Source organism: Terrapene carolina, unplaced genomic scaffold, assembly GCF_002925995.2.
Source record: "Terrapene carolina triunguis isolate 2854851 unplaced genomic scaffold, T_m_triunguis-2.0 Scaffold113, whole genome shotgun sequence".
Classification (NCBI taxonomy): Eukaryota; Metazoa; Chordata; order Testudines; family Emydidae; genus Terrapene; species Terrapene triunguis.
The window spans coordinates 28,326,303-28,342,593 of NW_020664464.1; the positions used below are offsets into that span (position 1 = coordinate 28,326,303).

Here is a 16,291-nt window from a genome sequence, read left to right on the forward strand (position 1 = left end):
AGACTGTACCTAGGAGAATACACAAAATAAGTTGTATTACCTATGTAACAGATACAGTAACTCTATTACTGTATCACTGTGAAAATAGTAAAAAAAAAAAAACTATAAAAACAGTCAACCTTTACTTACATTACAATTACATTAGCTGTGCTTGAATGTTCTTTCAGCAACTCATTTAGCCTAATCTGGCGGTAGCTCTGTAATTAAAATGGAAAAAACAAAAACAAAAAATCAACCCAAACTTGTTAGGGAGATCTATTCATTATTTCAACAATCCAGAATCAAGTACAATTCTCTTTTATTCAAGAAATGTGCAAAAGGATGTCAAAATGGATTGCTGTGTTGTTTAAAATAGTGCCTCCTTTCCTCCAACTTTTAATAAATCACTCAGGTTTGTAAAGTAAACATCTGTCCCTTCTATCCAAACTTCTACCTCCTCAGCTGCTTAGAACAAGAGAGGTTGCTGGATTCCTTCCAAGGTTCTGATCTTGAACACTCATGTCAGTTTCTAGCTAGCAACTTATAAAAGTGAAGTCCTCATCCTGGCAGACTTCTGGCTGCTGGAAGGGAGAAGAAGATTCCTTCCTATTTCCCCATTCCCCACACACATCTATATCCTAGAACCTCCTGCTGTGAGGTTACGCTACTCTACCCTCCCTCAGCATTCTAAATAGTGCTGTGCAGGCCTGTGCCCGCTATCCAAGTCTCCTGTGCTAATCTACCCCTTTCTCAAGGCACCATTTTGGGTCCTCATCCTCTTCTTCTCCTCCCAGCTCCAGCACCTGCTTCTGCAAAAGTTTACCTAATTCTTGTATTTGCTCTGCTTCTGAACAGCAGCATTAGACCGTAACAGCTGTTAGTCTCCCTGTGTTTATATTTGCAGAAGCAATCAAGCTGGCTGCAGACTCAGGAAAAGAACACTGCATTGGTACATACCCATACAGGTTATCTTTTTAATTATAGGGGCCAGAAACCCCTTTTAAATTAATTTCTGCAGTTACTGATGACTTAGGTCCCTCAGGGAGCATTTCCTGCTGTCCAACGGTGAGTGAGCAAGTGAACTTTTCAAGCCTTTTCCTACCTGACTTACTCACACCACAACCACTTTGTAATGGAGCAAAGAAGCTTAAAAAAAATCAGCTCATTAAAATGGGGTACATGGGACAGTAGGATCACCACTCTGTCAACATCAGTCAACACAATAATTAAAAGGTATAAAGGGATACCTTAGTTTTGTAAAGCTCAAGTTCATTATCTGTTATTCTCCAAGGCTCATCTTCTTTCATTTTATCTGCAATGTCTTGTTCTTTATCGTCTTCATGAAGTCTGAATGGCTCAACCATTTCTTCAAAAGCTGCAATACTAGAAGGATTTTTTAACCAATGTTCACATTAAAAATAGATACTGTTACTCTTTTCAGTGTATGTGTCAACTGTGATTTTCCATGCAACAGAAAAATATTCCTAAGTATAAGTCAACTCTTGTATATTTTGTGGTTAATTACCAGAAGTAATGTCAACTGGAATTCTCATTCCTTTGTTTTGATACTAGAAACCTGCTAGTTTGTGGAAGATAAATAAATAAACAGCACCTATGAATATTAATATTTTAATCAGATGTTAACTATCTTAAACTTAATACTGTGGGAACTGTCTTTTAGATTTCAAAAGTTACATAAAAATTGATTTGTTTTTTCTAACAACGATCTAGACGGACGATCATTAACAGAGAAGAAAGTGCCATTTAGAAATGTAAGAAAGAAAAAAAAAAAAAGAAAAAATTAAGAGAGTTACAAGCTTGAAGAGGGAGAGTATCATCCTTCTAGAAATTTAATGATACAACGAAATGAAGAAAGGTAAAAAACAACCATCAATTTAACTCAAGTAAACAATAAAAAATACACTTCTGTTATCATGCAGTCAGCTATCTGTAGATACTTCACAATTTAGTAAACTTCACTGCAGCATGCTTCATAAATACACCTAAGCTACTTGAACTCAGCACACTCTGGACACTCACTCTTGCCCCGAGCCCATTCTTACCTAATGGGGCTATGAAAAGGTGATAGACAGATGTACACCATCCAGAGATTTCTGTGGGAATTCCCAGCAGCTCATTTACAGTAACTTTAAATCCACTTTGTGCTACTGGACAGGCACAAATGGGATTTCATAGGGCAGAAGACCTGGCCCAGTACATTTATCATGGATGGGTCATACTGCAGAGATGCCTGAACTCTGCCACATCAGGGAAGATTTAGGGAATTTGCTCAAGATGAGAGCAAGGCTCATACCTACTGTGCATATCAAATTTATCTGAGATCAAAAATGTCCCTAACTGTACAGCTAAAAAGATAGAAAGCTCAATAGCCTGATTTTCAAAATGGTTAAGCAGTTCCTCCACTGTCTGAATTTTAAGACTCTGCACTTTAGGCACCTTTGGAGTTAAATTCTGCATCACTTTGTGCCAATTTCTGCTGTAAGTCCCTGAAGATAACATACATGTGTCTCAAAACGCTTTACCTGCCCCCAACAGCTGTCATATCAATTAAGATATTTAAAAGACAAACACTACTGATAATCTAGGAAGCTATTTAGTTTGCTCATCTACAATATATAGTTTCAGTATAAATATTTTAATCAAAAAGTTTCTGATGATTAATACTTATCCATCAAAATAATGAATATGTACAACTCATTTTAGGAATTCTAGACAAATATTTCCAGCACCTGCCAGGCTTTGTTGAAAAGCAACTGGCTCAGATTACTCTGCTACAGGAATTTTCAAAGACACGTATTTTATATCTTTTATATACTGGACAAGATTTCAGGTGGAAGATGATGCTCAATCTTTCGACCTCTTAGGTCTTATAGGACATTCCATCATAAAATGGCACTAGTAGTATTAGGAATCAACTGCAGTCAGCCAAATTGTTCAAGCTTGAGAAGTAGAAATATTTAATGATTCTTTGGATAAGAAAATTTCAGCAGGGCTTGGATTTTCTCATGCATTCACGGAGCTGATTAACACTGACACACAACTGATTTAAAGATCAGGCTATATAATCATTATTTTGGGTTTAGAGATGTATATGAGTATGATAAGATAAGTATACACAAGTTTTATCTTAGTTTCCATCATCTTTCAATTAGGGTAGAATTACTGTAGTTAACTGCTCATTTTGTTGAAATTAGAATCTAGCACTTTTGTAGTCTCTCTCTAATTATGAGATTCTAAACAATACTGAATTCTTGGCATGAGGAGCTCACCACCTGCACTGTTCTCTGAAAGCTTATGTCTTTGTAACCATCTAGTTTAGTTATCAAAATACATATGTAGAGAATTAAATACTGCTTTTCATGTTACAAGAGAAAATTAAGAATGCAACTAGTAAATGATGTGTCTTTCTGGAATATTTTCAACTCACTTTTCCTTCTTTGGCTTTGTATTAATATCTCCAAGTACCATGATGTCTGAGAAGTCTATCCGAAATTTACTGAGCAGAGTAGCCATTCTAAATTAAAAAAAATATAGATATATGTTATATAATATATTTTGTCAGTTAACATTTCTATAGGGCTGTTTTTACAGCACAAAGAGACATGGACATTCACTCAAAAAGCAATCTAATTTGGAACTACACAGGTAAGTATAAAAACAGTAGAGAGTGAGACAGGGCAAGGGTTTCAACAAAAATCATACAAATACTCTGTTTAGACATTGGCATGTCTGGATGGCTCATTTAAAAGTATGCTTAATACAAGGTATTTAAAGTTTTTAAGGAACACTTCACTGAAAACCGCCAATAAAAAATTAAGACACCTGAACACAAAAGAAATGTTTAGTTTGTGATCTGTTTATCACCAGAAGTTGGTATTTCCTGCAACAGAAATTAAATGCAGTCTCTGGATGTTTAAGAGTAATTCAAACAAAAATACTGCTTCATCAGAGGATGCAGGACGAGATTTAGCACAGTTTTATGTACTTAAGCCAACAACTTTTGGACAACGGAATCATTCTAGTTATGCCAAAGGTTCATATATCATAACTTATTTGTAAACCAGACAGCTCTTTCACAGAACAGAACCAACAGACTTTCCAAACTTAATTCCAATCACTAGAAATGCAGCATTAATTTTCTTTAAGTGTTAGGGTTTTCAGAAAAAAAAACACACTAGGGGAACTTTTAAAAAATACAAATAAATTGCTCTAAACACAGACACAGACTCTATAGTAATGCTCTCTAAGAACTAGTTGCCTTTATATAATCATACCAGGATGTACCTGAGCATCGGAACTGTCTGGAACATAGTACGCATTGGGGCCATAAAAAAACCTTTGCATGGCACCAAATATTTGGAGCAGAGGTTATAAAAAGACTAGTCTCAACCTCTTCAGTCCTTCTGCTAAACCCAAGAGTCCTATGAGAGTAGAACTCTAAGGAAAAGAAGAAGATGGGAGAGAATTGTGATTATGCAGAGGCTCTTGAGGAGCTGTAGTTACTAGAATAATTTTCTTCTTCTTCCAAGTGGTCTCTTTCTATTCCCACTTGTCAAAGTTTAAGCAAAGACTGGTGAACTGCCCTCCAAAAGTAATCAGAAGTTCTAAATGCCATATCAAGAGATTAGTGATATGTTAAAGTGTGTACAGAATTTCAGGTAGCAGCCTTGCAGATATCTATGATGAAAACACTGAGATATGTCATCAGTGCCACTGTAATTCTGACAAGAGCGATCTTTAAAACCCTAACGTACCTTTCAGTTTCTTGAATGCCCTCTCATTCTGTTTAAGGATATGTATGGTACAGGTGCAAAATTTACCACTTTTTTTTTTTTAAATAAGCATGTCCCATCCTAAACTAAATAGTCAAACTCTTCTGTAATCACCCTCGACTGTCCTGTATTACTTTTTAGGGAAAGGATGAGAAAAAATTTTAAATATCCCAGGGCTCAGTAGACCTGTCTTAACTTAAGGCCCAATTCTGTGGCTTTTCTTACTAAGGTGAGCTAGGGCTGCCAATTTGGGTCCCTGTTTCTTTACCATTATTAGATGAGCTATCTGGCACCTATCAGTTTTGTATCTAGGTGTTTCCCTAACCTAACAGACTATTCTAACCTTGCAGAAGTGGGGTAGTTAACATATCATCATAATGGTTCTTAGACTTAGCTTTGTGGATGCAAGTGAACATTTATAATCTGTTGTGGTTGGTCATATTAGTTTCTGCTCCCTTTAAAAACACAGCAAGAAACAAAGTATTTGCCAAATTGGAAAAAAAACAACAGTAGTAAAGGCAAAATTTTCTTTAAGCTTTAGAGATGTAATCATAAAGTAGCTTAAAATGTTTCAAATGCTGTTTGTTATTTTAAACAACATGATCATGTGCTACGTTAATTAGCATTCAGGTACCTCCCAATTCAAGTGTAATAGGAAAAGGTCATTATTAAATAAGAAAAACATTTATCTATTGTGCATGATTACAAAGTTCCATAATACCATAAATGTTTCATTTAAAATTTAAAGGTTAACTTACGCTCTCCTATCATGATCAATCCTGTTTATTTTTCCACCAATAAACACTCTGATCTTACAGTCTTTCCACTTTTTCTTGGTTGTCAGAAGATAAGGAATCAACAATGTCAAACCTGCATTAGACCATAATATTTAGAAATACATTGAGTAGTTAATATGCAATGTTATCTTTCTATTTAATAGCGTAAATCCACAATTTATATATGGTATGAGGAAGGCTCCATGTTTGTCACAGAGATCACAGATTCCATGACCTCCGTGACTTCTGCAGAGGCCGGTGCACGTGGCCTGGGGGCCGCCTGAACAGCCCCTGGGCCAGACGCACTGGCTGCTGCTGAGGCAGTCTTGTCCCCCCCCACCTCCCAGCAGCAGGAGTTCGGGGGGGGGGGCTTAGGGCTGGGGTGTGCGGTGGTGCTTACCTTGGGGGGGCTCCCGGGAAGGGCGACAGCAGCTCCTCTCCCTCAGCTCCTAGCTCCAGGTGCTGCCACTGCCTGCAGGCACCGCCCCCGTAGCTCCCATTGGCCGCAGTTCTCAGCCAATGGGAGCTGCAGTTCTGGGGCTTGGGGCAGAGAGGAGGGAGCACACAAAGCTAGGAGCTGGGGTTGCCGCTGTGTAGGGAGCCAGCCCAAGCCCCACCAACCCTCCTCCCGAGCACAGTCCATGACTTGTACTAAAAATACTCATGACTAAAACATAGCCCATTACCAAGTGCTTTTATCATCACCACAAATTATCTTACCCCCATCATCAAAAAGCCACCAGACATCAATAGTATTTTTGCCTTGTTTCTTCTGAAACTGAGAACTAGAATCAAGAAGTCTTTGGTCAGCCAAGTTTAAAGGAGTACGTGGGCCTTTCGAGTCTAGCAAATTGAGAAAAAGAGAATTTGTAAAAGTTTTAAGAAAAACTGTTGCTTAATCTCCCCAATCTCAAACTCAGCATTGTAGAATTGCTAAATTTTCCAATATTTGCACTGTTAAAAAAAATTCTAACTTTAAAAATATTTATTTCCAGACTTTATAGTTTGCTTAAATGGACTTGTAAAAATGCACACTGAGATAAGTTTAAAGAGTTATCGGACTTCACCAGCTGATGAAACTGGCTGTTCTGAAAGATTCAAAACTGAGCAGGAACAACAAGCAGACCTTTGGTGGATAAGCACAGTTTGCAAGACCTTCTCTCTCTCTATACTTATAGCTACATCAATCTGGTCCAAACATCAAAAAACATACTTCTGAGCAACAGTGGGTGTACGGTTGTTGCTCCATACATCTCTCATACTGAAGAGAAGACCTGCTGCTCCTGTTTCAATTGACTGCATTTATACAGAGCTTGAATTAGGTCAGTACACAATGGTACAGCACACTGGCACTTCTCCCAAGCCACCATCTTGTGCTCCACAATCTCTGCTTTCATTTAAAAGAGGTAAGTTCTCTAGCAATTATAATTCTGAAGAAATTCTCCCTTCATATTTGAGGTTAACTGATTAAGCAATGTTTGCCCGAATCTGTGGAGAGCCTGGAACAATAACTCTGAAAAGTGTGAATAGCCCCATTCATTTCACTGAAGTATTCACTAAGATGCTCAGATGTGATAAACTAAGTATAACATTGTTAACCATTTCATTGCCTGTGGAAGCATCAAGTGAGCTGCATAGTTTACTGAGTGATGTCTCAGATATTATAATGATGATCTTATTAAAATCTATACAGAAAGGAATGAATTAGAAGTTTGGCACCAGGACTGAGCAGCATTTCAGAGAGTACAACTACTTATTCCTCCCCTCCACCCCAAATAATGGAGCCCAGAGATGCATGTGAGCCCCACCAAGGAACCCAGCAGACTTCATGGACACATTCAAACCCCATTGAGGCAGAACCAAGTTCAGGAAACCTCATAAGCATGCACAATCAATCATATTTTGAACATATACACATCTAGTATGCGCACTGTTTCTGCCAACTCATGTGAAGAAAGCTTATTTTGTTGGAGGATTTAGAGTACCACCACCTTTTTCTACAACCACAATTTGACCCCTGAATTTCCTAATCCAAGTTAAACAGACATTCAGGATACCACCTCATGGTTGATACTCTATACATAAAGGAGGGAGAAAAAAAGAAAATTGAAGGTAGCAGTATGGAAAAAATGGATTGTAACAAAAAGATGGAAATGCCTGCCTTTTTTCAACAGTGGTTGTGTTGGAGTCTTGCCATCTTCTTCCTCCTCTGGAAGATGTTTAAAAAAAATACAAAATAAAAGGTTAATATCCTTTGTGGTGTTAATGAAGATAAAAGTAGTGTACACATTCAGAAAATGAGACATAAAATGAAGCAGCACACCATGAGAAAATAACCACAACATGGATGAGGTCCAACATATCCTGCAGTAAGGATTAGCTCTTTAAAAATGTGTTAATACTTCACATAGCCATAGCGTTTGTCTTCAAAAAGAGACAAGAAAAACATTTCCTCCATATATGAATGCAAGGTGTCTTGAATAATTTTTTTAATGTTCTCTTAATGTGCATTTAATTAAATGTTCTAGTTTAAGGCCAACGTTTCTTAACCTTGGTGGCCTTAAAGTTAAGCTTGCGTATAAAGATTTGGCCAAATTTTCAACAAGTGCTGAGTGCCTACAGTTATCATTACCTCTACAAAAAATAACCCAAGCTTTTTATTTAGGTGCCTAAGATCTTGGAGCCTTACTTTATGCATCAAGGTTTTAAAAATTTTGCTTACACTTTCAAAGTGACTACTCAAGTAATATGCAGACAGCATAAATGCCCGGGAACTCCAAAAGAAAAAAAAAATACTATTGTAATTTAACTCTAAAAAGAATGGTCCAATCTCACAGCTCACTAGAAAGTTACCTTTATGCAGACCAGGAGTTTTTTCACTGGATGGTGGTGAAAAAGCCTTGGATGTGTCTGTCTCAGTCTTTTTGCTATAGTCCACATTTACTATAGCATCCTTTGAACTTGGAGATTTCTCTTGAGAGGACAGTAATTCTTCTGTGAAGCGATAAATGATTAATATTGATATAATTTCTGATTGCACCATTAAACATACTTTTAGCTTGTAAAAATTATGTTTTATGGATAATTAATGATGTAATAGATTATAAGATATAGCACTCTGGAGAAAATCAACTGTTTTGTACAACTTAATGAACAGCAGCAACATGCTACATACATAGAAATTCTACCTCTGAAAGTAAGGAATTATTTTAGTTTAGTCCTTGATTATACCTTTTCAAATTCTATAGGCGTTGAACTACGTCACTCTGTGGAGACAGAGCTAATTCACCTCTATGGAGCTGGAGAAAATAAGGGGTTTGAATCCTCATATTTACGTTATGTCAAATTGTTAGTATGAGAAGGGAACTGAAACCTGAGGCCTTTGGTATAAAATAGATCCTAAAAATCTATGATCAATTTCTATCTTAAGCTGAGCATTTTTCCAAAAATATTAAGAGAGACAATACTACATTTCCATAAAGTTGTTTGCTGAAGGTGGCTTGTCCAAAATCTAGTGAGTAAAAACACACCTCCTTTCAGCAGACAAGCTCAGGCAAAGGCCTTTTTTAACAGAATATGACACTAACAGAGGTAGTTAACTATTGATTGATTGTAATAGAAAAAGGCACAGTAATTTTAAAAAACCTGGTCAAAAACTGATTACTTAGCCAGAAGTTATCAGTTAAGTCAGCAATGGCTCCAACCTGTTAAGACTGCCTTAAGTTTGAGACCAGTAGTAAAGCTGTCAGGAACATATGATCCCTGCCATGAGGTATTATATTAGTGAGGGGTGGCAGAACTGCCTATTATTAAGATTGCCTCACACTTCCCATTATAGGGCATAGTCTTCAGTTGCTTGTAACTAAAGCTACGTTTTAATAACAGGTATTTTTAATAAAAGTCACAGACAGGTCATGGGCAGTAAACAAAAATTCACTGCCTGTGACCTGTTCATGACCTATACTAAAAATATCAGTGAATAAAAATGGGGGGGGGGGGCTGCCCGGGGACCCGCGAGTGCTGAGGGAGGGCAAACTGGCTGCTTGGGAGGGCCGCGGGTGGCAGCACGCTGCCTAGGACCCCCGCAAGTGCTGGGTGGATTGGCGGGACTGGCAGGCAGAGGTGTGGCCAGGCAGCTCTGCACGCCGCTTCCGCCCAGGGCACTGTCCCCGCAGCTCCCATTGGCCGCGGTTCCTGGCCAATGGGAGCTGCAAAGCCAGCGCTCTGGGTGGAGGCAGCGCGCAGAACTGCCTGGCAACGCCTCCGCTTAGCAGCTGAGCGAGGGGATGATACCGCTTCCAGGGAGCCCCCAGGTAAGCGCCACCCAGAGCCCGCCTCGCCCAGTCCCATACTCCAACCCCCTCACACACCCAAACTTTGCTGCTGCTGTGTGGGGGGCGCGGTGGCCCGAGACTGCCCCAGCAGCGGCCAGTGTGACTAGCGCAAAATTTTTTTTTTGCTTGGGGCAGCAAAAAACCTAGAGCCGGCCCTGCTCAGACTGAATTTTTTGGGAAAGTTTTAGCCAAAATGGGTCAGCCACTTCAAAAGAACGTGGCTAGGGGAAAAATGGGTTGTTTTGCCCATGTTAATTCTGTCAAGCTTTTATTTGAAAACCTGTAGTGCCCCTCTGCTTTAGAGTGGCCTTGAAGTTTGGCAGTGGGTAGCCTTTTTGTCAGGGATCTGTTTTTGCTGTCCTCTATGAAAATCCACCCAAATTTGGTCAAGTTTTGAAAAATCTGTTTGCACAACGCATACTTCTTAGATTATGGCAACTAAATTCCACGAAGATTTAATCTGCATTGGTCATGCTCCAGCCTAGGGATGAGAAGGATTTTCCCTACAATTGCAGCTCTGGGCTGCTTTAGACTGGAACCCACTAGGTCGTGGGCAAGACTGAGATTGGATGAATCCAGGTGGTGAGAGTGAAGATTAAGAACATAAGAATGATCATACTGGCTCAGACCAAGAGTCCATCTAGCCCAGTATCCGACAGCAGCCAATGACAGATGCTTCAAAGAAAATGAACAGAATATGGCAATCAAGTGATCCATCCCATTGTCCAGTCCCAGCATCTGGCAGTCAGAGGCCTAAGGACACCCAGACCCTGGTGTTGCATCCCTGAACATCTTGGCTAATACCCATTGACGGAATTAGCCTCCATGAACTTATCAAATTCTTTTTTGAACCCAGTTATAGTTTTGGCCTTCATGACATCCCCTGGCAATGAGTTCCAAAGGTTGACTGTGCATTGTGTAAAGTACTTCCTTTAGTTTGTTTTAAACCTGCTGCCTATTAATTTCATTAAGGTGATCCCTGGTTCATGTGTTGTGTGAAGGGGTAAATAATACTTCCTTATTAACTTTCTCCATACCATTCATGATTTTATAGACCTCTATCATATTCCCCTCACCCAGTCATCTCTTTTCCAAGCTGGAAAGTCCCAATCTTTTAATCTGTCCTCATCTAGGAGTAGGACTGGCTAGGCAAGGAGACTGGGGACAATAAGCTGGGTGTTTGCTGAGTAGACTGGGAGCCCCGAGGGTGAAAACTTGGACTGGCTAATCAAAGAGACTGGGATGAAAACCTGAGGAGTGGAGACTGGGACTGGCTATTTTAGGAGTAAAGGACTGGACTGTTAAACCTGAGGTGGGGAACAGACAGGACAAGGGCAGGTTGGAGGGGATGGGCCAGAAGGGATCACACTCAGGGGGAATGGGCAGAAGCTCTGTGGTCATTAGAGCACACTCCACTACAGAGCTCAGAATGGAACCCAAGAATCCTGAGTCTCACCAGTCTTCTATCAGCAAATATCTAGGAAACTCTCTGGCAAAATATTTTATCCCCCCTTCTAATACTGAATATGAACCTACTTCTGCTATTAGTCACTCAGTTAGCTCAAGTGGAAGAGGTCTTTGTGGTGGATTTAAAAGGTTCCAATTCTGCTGATGACCCATTTGGTATCAGTATGACATCACATGATAAAATATCTTTTTTTTTTCCAATTTTCTTTTTTTAATGTTTAAACCTAGGAAATTACACACAGTGAAACTACCTTAAAATAACACAATTAAGGTTACAAAGTCAATATATGCCTGAATTAAAATTGAAACCCCGGGATAATATTAGATGATGTAATTAAAAACTAAGTTAAGTGCTTGATTTTGCCACCTTAATAATGTTCTTTTAATATAATGTTTAATAAAAACAAAAACTAAGTCTATAAACTACTTTCTTTGAATCACCACTAATTTTTTGTATTACAAATGTATTATCTTTATTGTTCCCTATTTGTCCAATGCAGATGTACAATCTCCAGGCTTTTTATATCACTAGAATGGAAAAAAATTGCCATGAAAGAATCCAAAATGTCTTTGGTCATGCAACTTTTGTTAAATCAAGTTTAATTTTCTAGACTGCAGATACTTTTCTAATATGCAATATTGATTTTCTGGCCTCATTTGAGTTTGAGCATGTATTAGTAAAAAATTAAATCCTTGGGGAAATTTAAGTATGTAGGTGGTTACAAACGGAGAAGAAAATAATGTATGCAATGTGGTTTCTAAAAGAAGTTACAATACAAAATATAGAACATTTATCATTAAAAGCAACCCATCAGTAACAGAAGTCATACCTACTCCACCTAGTTTTCTTTTGTACAAGGTTCACAGAAGTATTTTTAAGTTGACAAAATATTAGAAATAATTATAAACACTAAATCTCTATACTTCGCTTGTAGACGTAACAAATAGTTTATAGAATACTTAACTATTCATTGAACTGATGTCCAGAAAACTGTGTAAAATTTGGCTGTTCTATTTTTCTCTTTTTTCTAGGAGGCAAAATAAAGCATACCTTGTCCCTGAAGGTGAGAAATATCCAAACCTTCCTTTAGGCGGATGACAACTACACCATACTGAATGTCAAAGGCATCACTGTAAAAGGGTAAAAAAGTTGCATTTTTGTCTTGTTCTATTTTTATTTCTCAACAATCCCAATTGAGATTTTTCTCTTGGATTTAAGCTTCATGTACATAAATTGTACTTTAGAGATTTCAAGTCCCAAACTATTAAGCCACTTCAAAAGACTGAATACCATATGCTGAAGTGTAATAGACAGCAACTGTCTCAATTTCACTTCCTTTCTGTATTGCAAACAGTGATCAAATGAAATACAAACAAGCCATTCTAAGCTCCATGGGAAAGGTGAAAGAGTGTGTGGGAAATTTAATCCTTTTGAGTAGTACAGGAAAATTCTTTTCACCAGAAGTCCCAAAATATTTTATAAGAGATCCCCTAACTTGACAACTAAAAATTCCAGAGAGGCCTCTGAAAACTATAGGCACTGAAAGAAGTTTCAAAAATATACAAAGTAACAATTAATGAATGCAGTCTGTATGGAATTTAATGGTAACTATTTTTACAAATTATAGCATTTATAATAAAGAAGTCAGGTTTCAAGACAAGTTCTAGCTAACTCTGGTTTCCATTATGTGTAACTTACAGGAAAAATTCTCTCCTTAAAAAAGCAAGGAAATTAAAAGGACAAAACTTTGTTAATGAAAAATTAGGCTGCAAGTCTGAATACAAGTCAGGAGAGTCCAAATCAAAGTTCCAGTAACAAAGGAACCTACCCATATTGGACATTTTGTTTTTATTTGACATTAATACTTAGTATATGAAGTGTCACAGCATCGGAAGACATCCAATCAATAATGGCAAACACTTCTTGAATCTCTGTTGCACAAACACCCTAAATAGAAGGCAAATTCTTCCAGCACAAGTGGATTCATAAGCTCACATGGAAATCACCAGACAATGCGAGTGTCAACAAGACAGACCATATGTATATTTAAGAGATGGGCATCTTCTTTGAGGGATGTCAGAGTTAGCAGAGGAACAGATGTTAGCTGAGATCATTATTATTAAGTGGACATGTTGCAACCTAAACTCAAAAAAGATCATGAAGATGGAAAAAAGAGCATCACAGACACAGAGCAGTTCAAAGGCAAAGAAATGTAGATCAGATTCCACCTAGCAACTGTTCCAGTGTTTTACAGGACCAGACTGATGAAAGTCTGGAAGACACATGGTCAAATTAGAAGATGGCAGGGGAAATAATGGGCCACCAAAAGAAGGCAGAAAAAAAATGCATGGATTATATCTGGAACATGGGCAGTGACTGACGAAAAGAAAGCTTTGAAGGCAAAAACATAACAGTGCAAGACAGGTAGAAGTCTTTGAGGCTGATGTAAGATACAGAAAAAACTACAAAGAAATAAAAAGAGATGCAGGCAAAATAACAATGCCTGGGTTCAGGAGCAGACTGCAGAGGCAGCAGCACAGAAGGGAGAGTACAAGCAGCTCTACACAATAGTGAAAGACTTCCCAGGAAAAAAACAGACGGTCAGAGGTCTCTCCAGGGACAGATGCTGAAAATGCATGACAAAAAAGGTAGAGGCTGGAAAGAAGATTTCCATTCTATATTAAACTGTTCACAACCAATGATCACACACAGGTTCAAGAGGAATGCTAACACTAAGTTAGAAATAGTAGAGGGATCAACAACACCTGCTGAAATTAAAGCCACCAGAGGCCTCAGATCGGGAAAAGCTCCTGGGGTTGACAAAAGTAATAGTTGACCATCAATAATACCTATCCATACTGAAAAACAGCACTAAATATACACATTTTTGTACGTTTACTGAGGAGATTTCAATATTCATTATTTGAAAATTATATATGTTTGGGAATACTTGGAAACAGTTCATCTCTATTTCAAAGTATTCATCTAAAAACTGATTACACTCTTCTACAGGTACAAGTAGTTCTTCAGGTTATATATTCTTGTTTACTGTATTTGGTAAAAACAACAGTTCTAAGTTCTGCATTTTGTACTCACTGAAATAAATTGATATAGGTTTCCACATCCCTCATGTCAGCTTGTTTCCAATCTTTCTTAAATCCAACAACAAGAGTGTTTGGTCTCATTCGACCCAGACCAGCAGCCTAAGAACAAAGCCAATCAAGCATTTTTAAAATACTAAAAAGTATTATATTAACTGCAGGTAAAATAAGAAAATGTTCTTACTTGCACTAAACACATTTTTTAATAAAAGCTTTTTAGCAGCAGAGTGAAAATATTGCATAATTACAATTCATTTCAATATGCATGCTTGAAAGTGTAAAATATAAAATGCAAAAATGTCTGTACTTTTCTGACGCCAATCACCCATTAGCTCAAACCAAATTGCAAGAGAAGTGTACCTGCATCAAGTACTGTCCCCCATCTCTCAAATCCTCTGCATGTACTGGTGCATAAAAGGCCTTCATTTTGTTTTTAATAAGCCACCGCTGATATCTGGCCAAGTCGGTTGACAATTCTTTCATGGCTTGTCTGCGAGGGCCCTTTAAAAAATGTACTACTATTAGTCCAAAGTGCATTTTAGAATAATCACTTACAGGTTATTTCCTGAAAAATAGATTTCCTTTGTACTGTTGCATGAGTGCGTTGATAATTAACCCAAAATAAAATCTAATACACTTTAAGTTCAAAAGATATTTTTGTCACTTCAAAACAAGAGACCTATCAACACAAAGTAAAATTGACTCAAAGGGCAACAATAGGTCTCCCTTTCTTAGATGCGCCTCTACCCCGATATAATGCAACCCGATGTAACACAAATTCGGAAAAACGCGGTAAAGCAGTGCTCCGGGGGGGTGGGGCTGTGCACTCCGGCGGATCAAAGCAAGTTCGATATAACGCGGTTTCACCTATAACGCGGTAAGATTTTTTGGCTCCCGAGGACAGCGTTATATCGGGGTAGAGGTGTACGTGCTTCCTGTTCTTTACTGGAACAAGAATTCTCAAGCTCCAACTGCTTCACCAGCAGGCTTGAACTCTTCCATAAAAACGACATGGGTATTTTTGTTTTGTTTTTTGTAGCAAAAAAATATAGATATGGGCATAGCTATAGGCTAAGTACACATCAGGTTTTGTGTGGCTGCTTGTGTCCCAGCAAGTTTAACTGAAATTGGTGATCTGCTTTAATTTCCATATAAAGCTGCTAATCTTCTCCCCTATGGCAACCACTACCTTAAATAAACCCAGATCTCAGCCACTTCTGATGGGGTCCTGTGGCATGCAGCTGTTTCCTGCCAGATTCAATAATACATGAAATAGTTCACAACAGAATCTGGTTAGTCAATCCTGGAGCACCTCAGATTGCAACGGCAAGGTGAGAGGATCAACCACTCTTACTATTACACCTCTACCTCGATATAACGCTGTCCTCGGGAGCCAAAAAATCTTACCGCGTTATAGGTGAAACCGCGTTATATCGAACTTGCTTTGATCCACCGGAGTGCGCAGTCCCGCCCCCCCGGAGCACTGCTTTACCGCGTTATATCTGAATTCGTGTTATATCGGGTCGCGTTATATCGGGGTAGAGGTGTACCTACAATTTAACACATACTTCTTCCAACCTATGAATCCTCCCTTAACATCTACAACTAGCTGGACCCTTTGCCAGTCTTTTGTAGTTGAGTTAATTTGACTCAATTATCATAACCCCTTCAAAACCCACTGAACTTCCATCCTGCTAACAGACCCTCTTAATTCTCCAGTTTTTAAAATCACTGCCCTTATCAGAATAATAAAGTGTTCTGTTTAAAAAACAGCACTGTAGCAGAACTTTGAGCTTGAAGATTTTGACTCCAGTGATCTGAAAGGAGCACCAACCCAAAT

The 16,291-nt window shown here is 38.4% G+C and overlaps 1 protein-coding gene across 1 annotated transcript in view; it reads right to left on the bottom strand.

Moving 5' to 3' along the window:
- Positions 1-16,291, bottom strand: part of SLC12A2 (solute carrier family 12 member 2) — a 106,452-nt gene that overhangs the window by 3,859 nt on the left and 86,302 nt on the right. Inside the window, exons 17-26 of the mRNA XM_026652356.1 lie at positions 14,812-14,952; positions 14,447-14,553; positions 12,401-12,480; positions 8,402-8,542; positions 7,710-7,757; positions 6,269-6,391; positions 5,531-5,642; positions 3,428-3,514; positions 1,227-1,362; positions 130-197 (exon numbers count right to left, since the gene is read on the bottom strand). Of these exons, the coding sequence (XP_026508141.1) occupies positions 130-197; positions 1,227-1,362; positions 3,428-3,514; positions 5,531-5,642; positions 6,269-6,391; positions 7,710-7,757; positions 8,402-8,542; positions 12,401-12,480; positions 14,447-14,553; positions 14,812-14,952 (1,043 nt within the window). The remainder of the gene's footprint in view (positions 1-129; positions 198-1,226; positions 1,363-3,427; positions 3,515-5,530; positions 5,643-6,268; positions 6,392-7,709; positions 7,758-8,401; positions 8,543-12,400; positions 12,481-14,446; positions 14,554-14,811; positions 14,953-16,291) is intronic.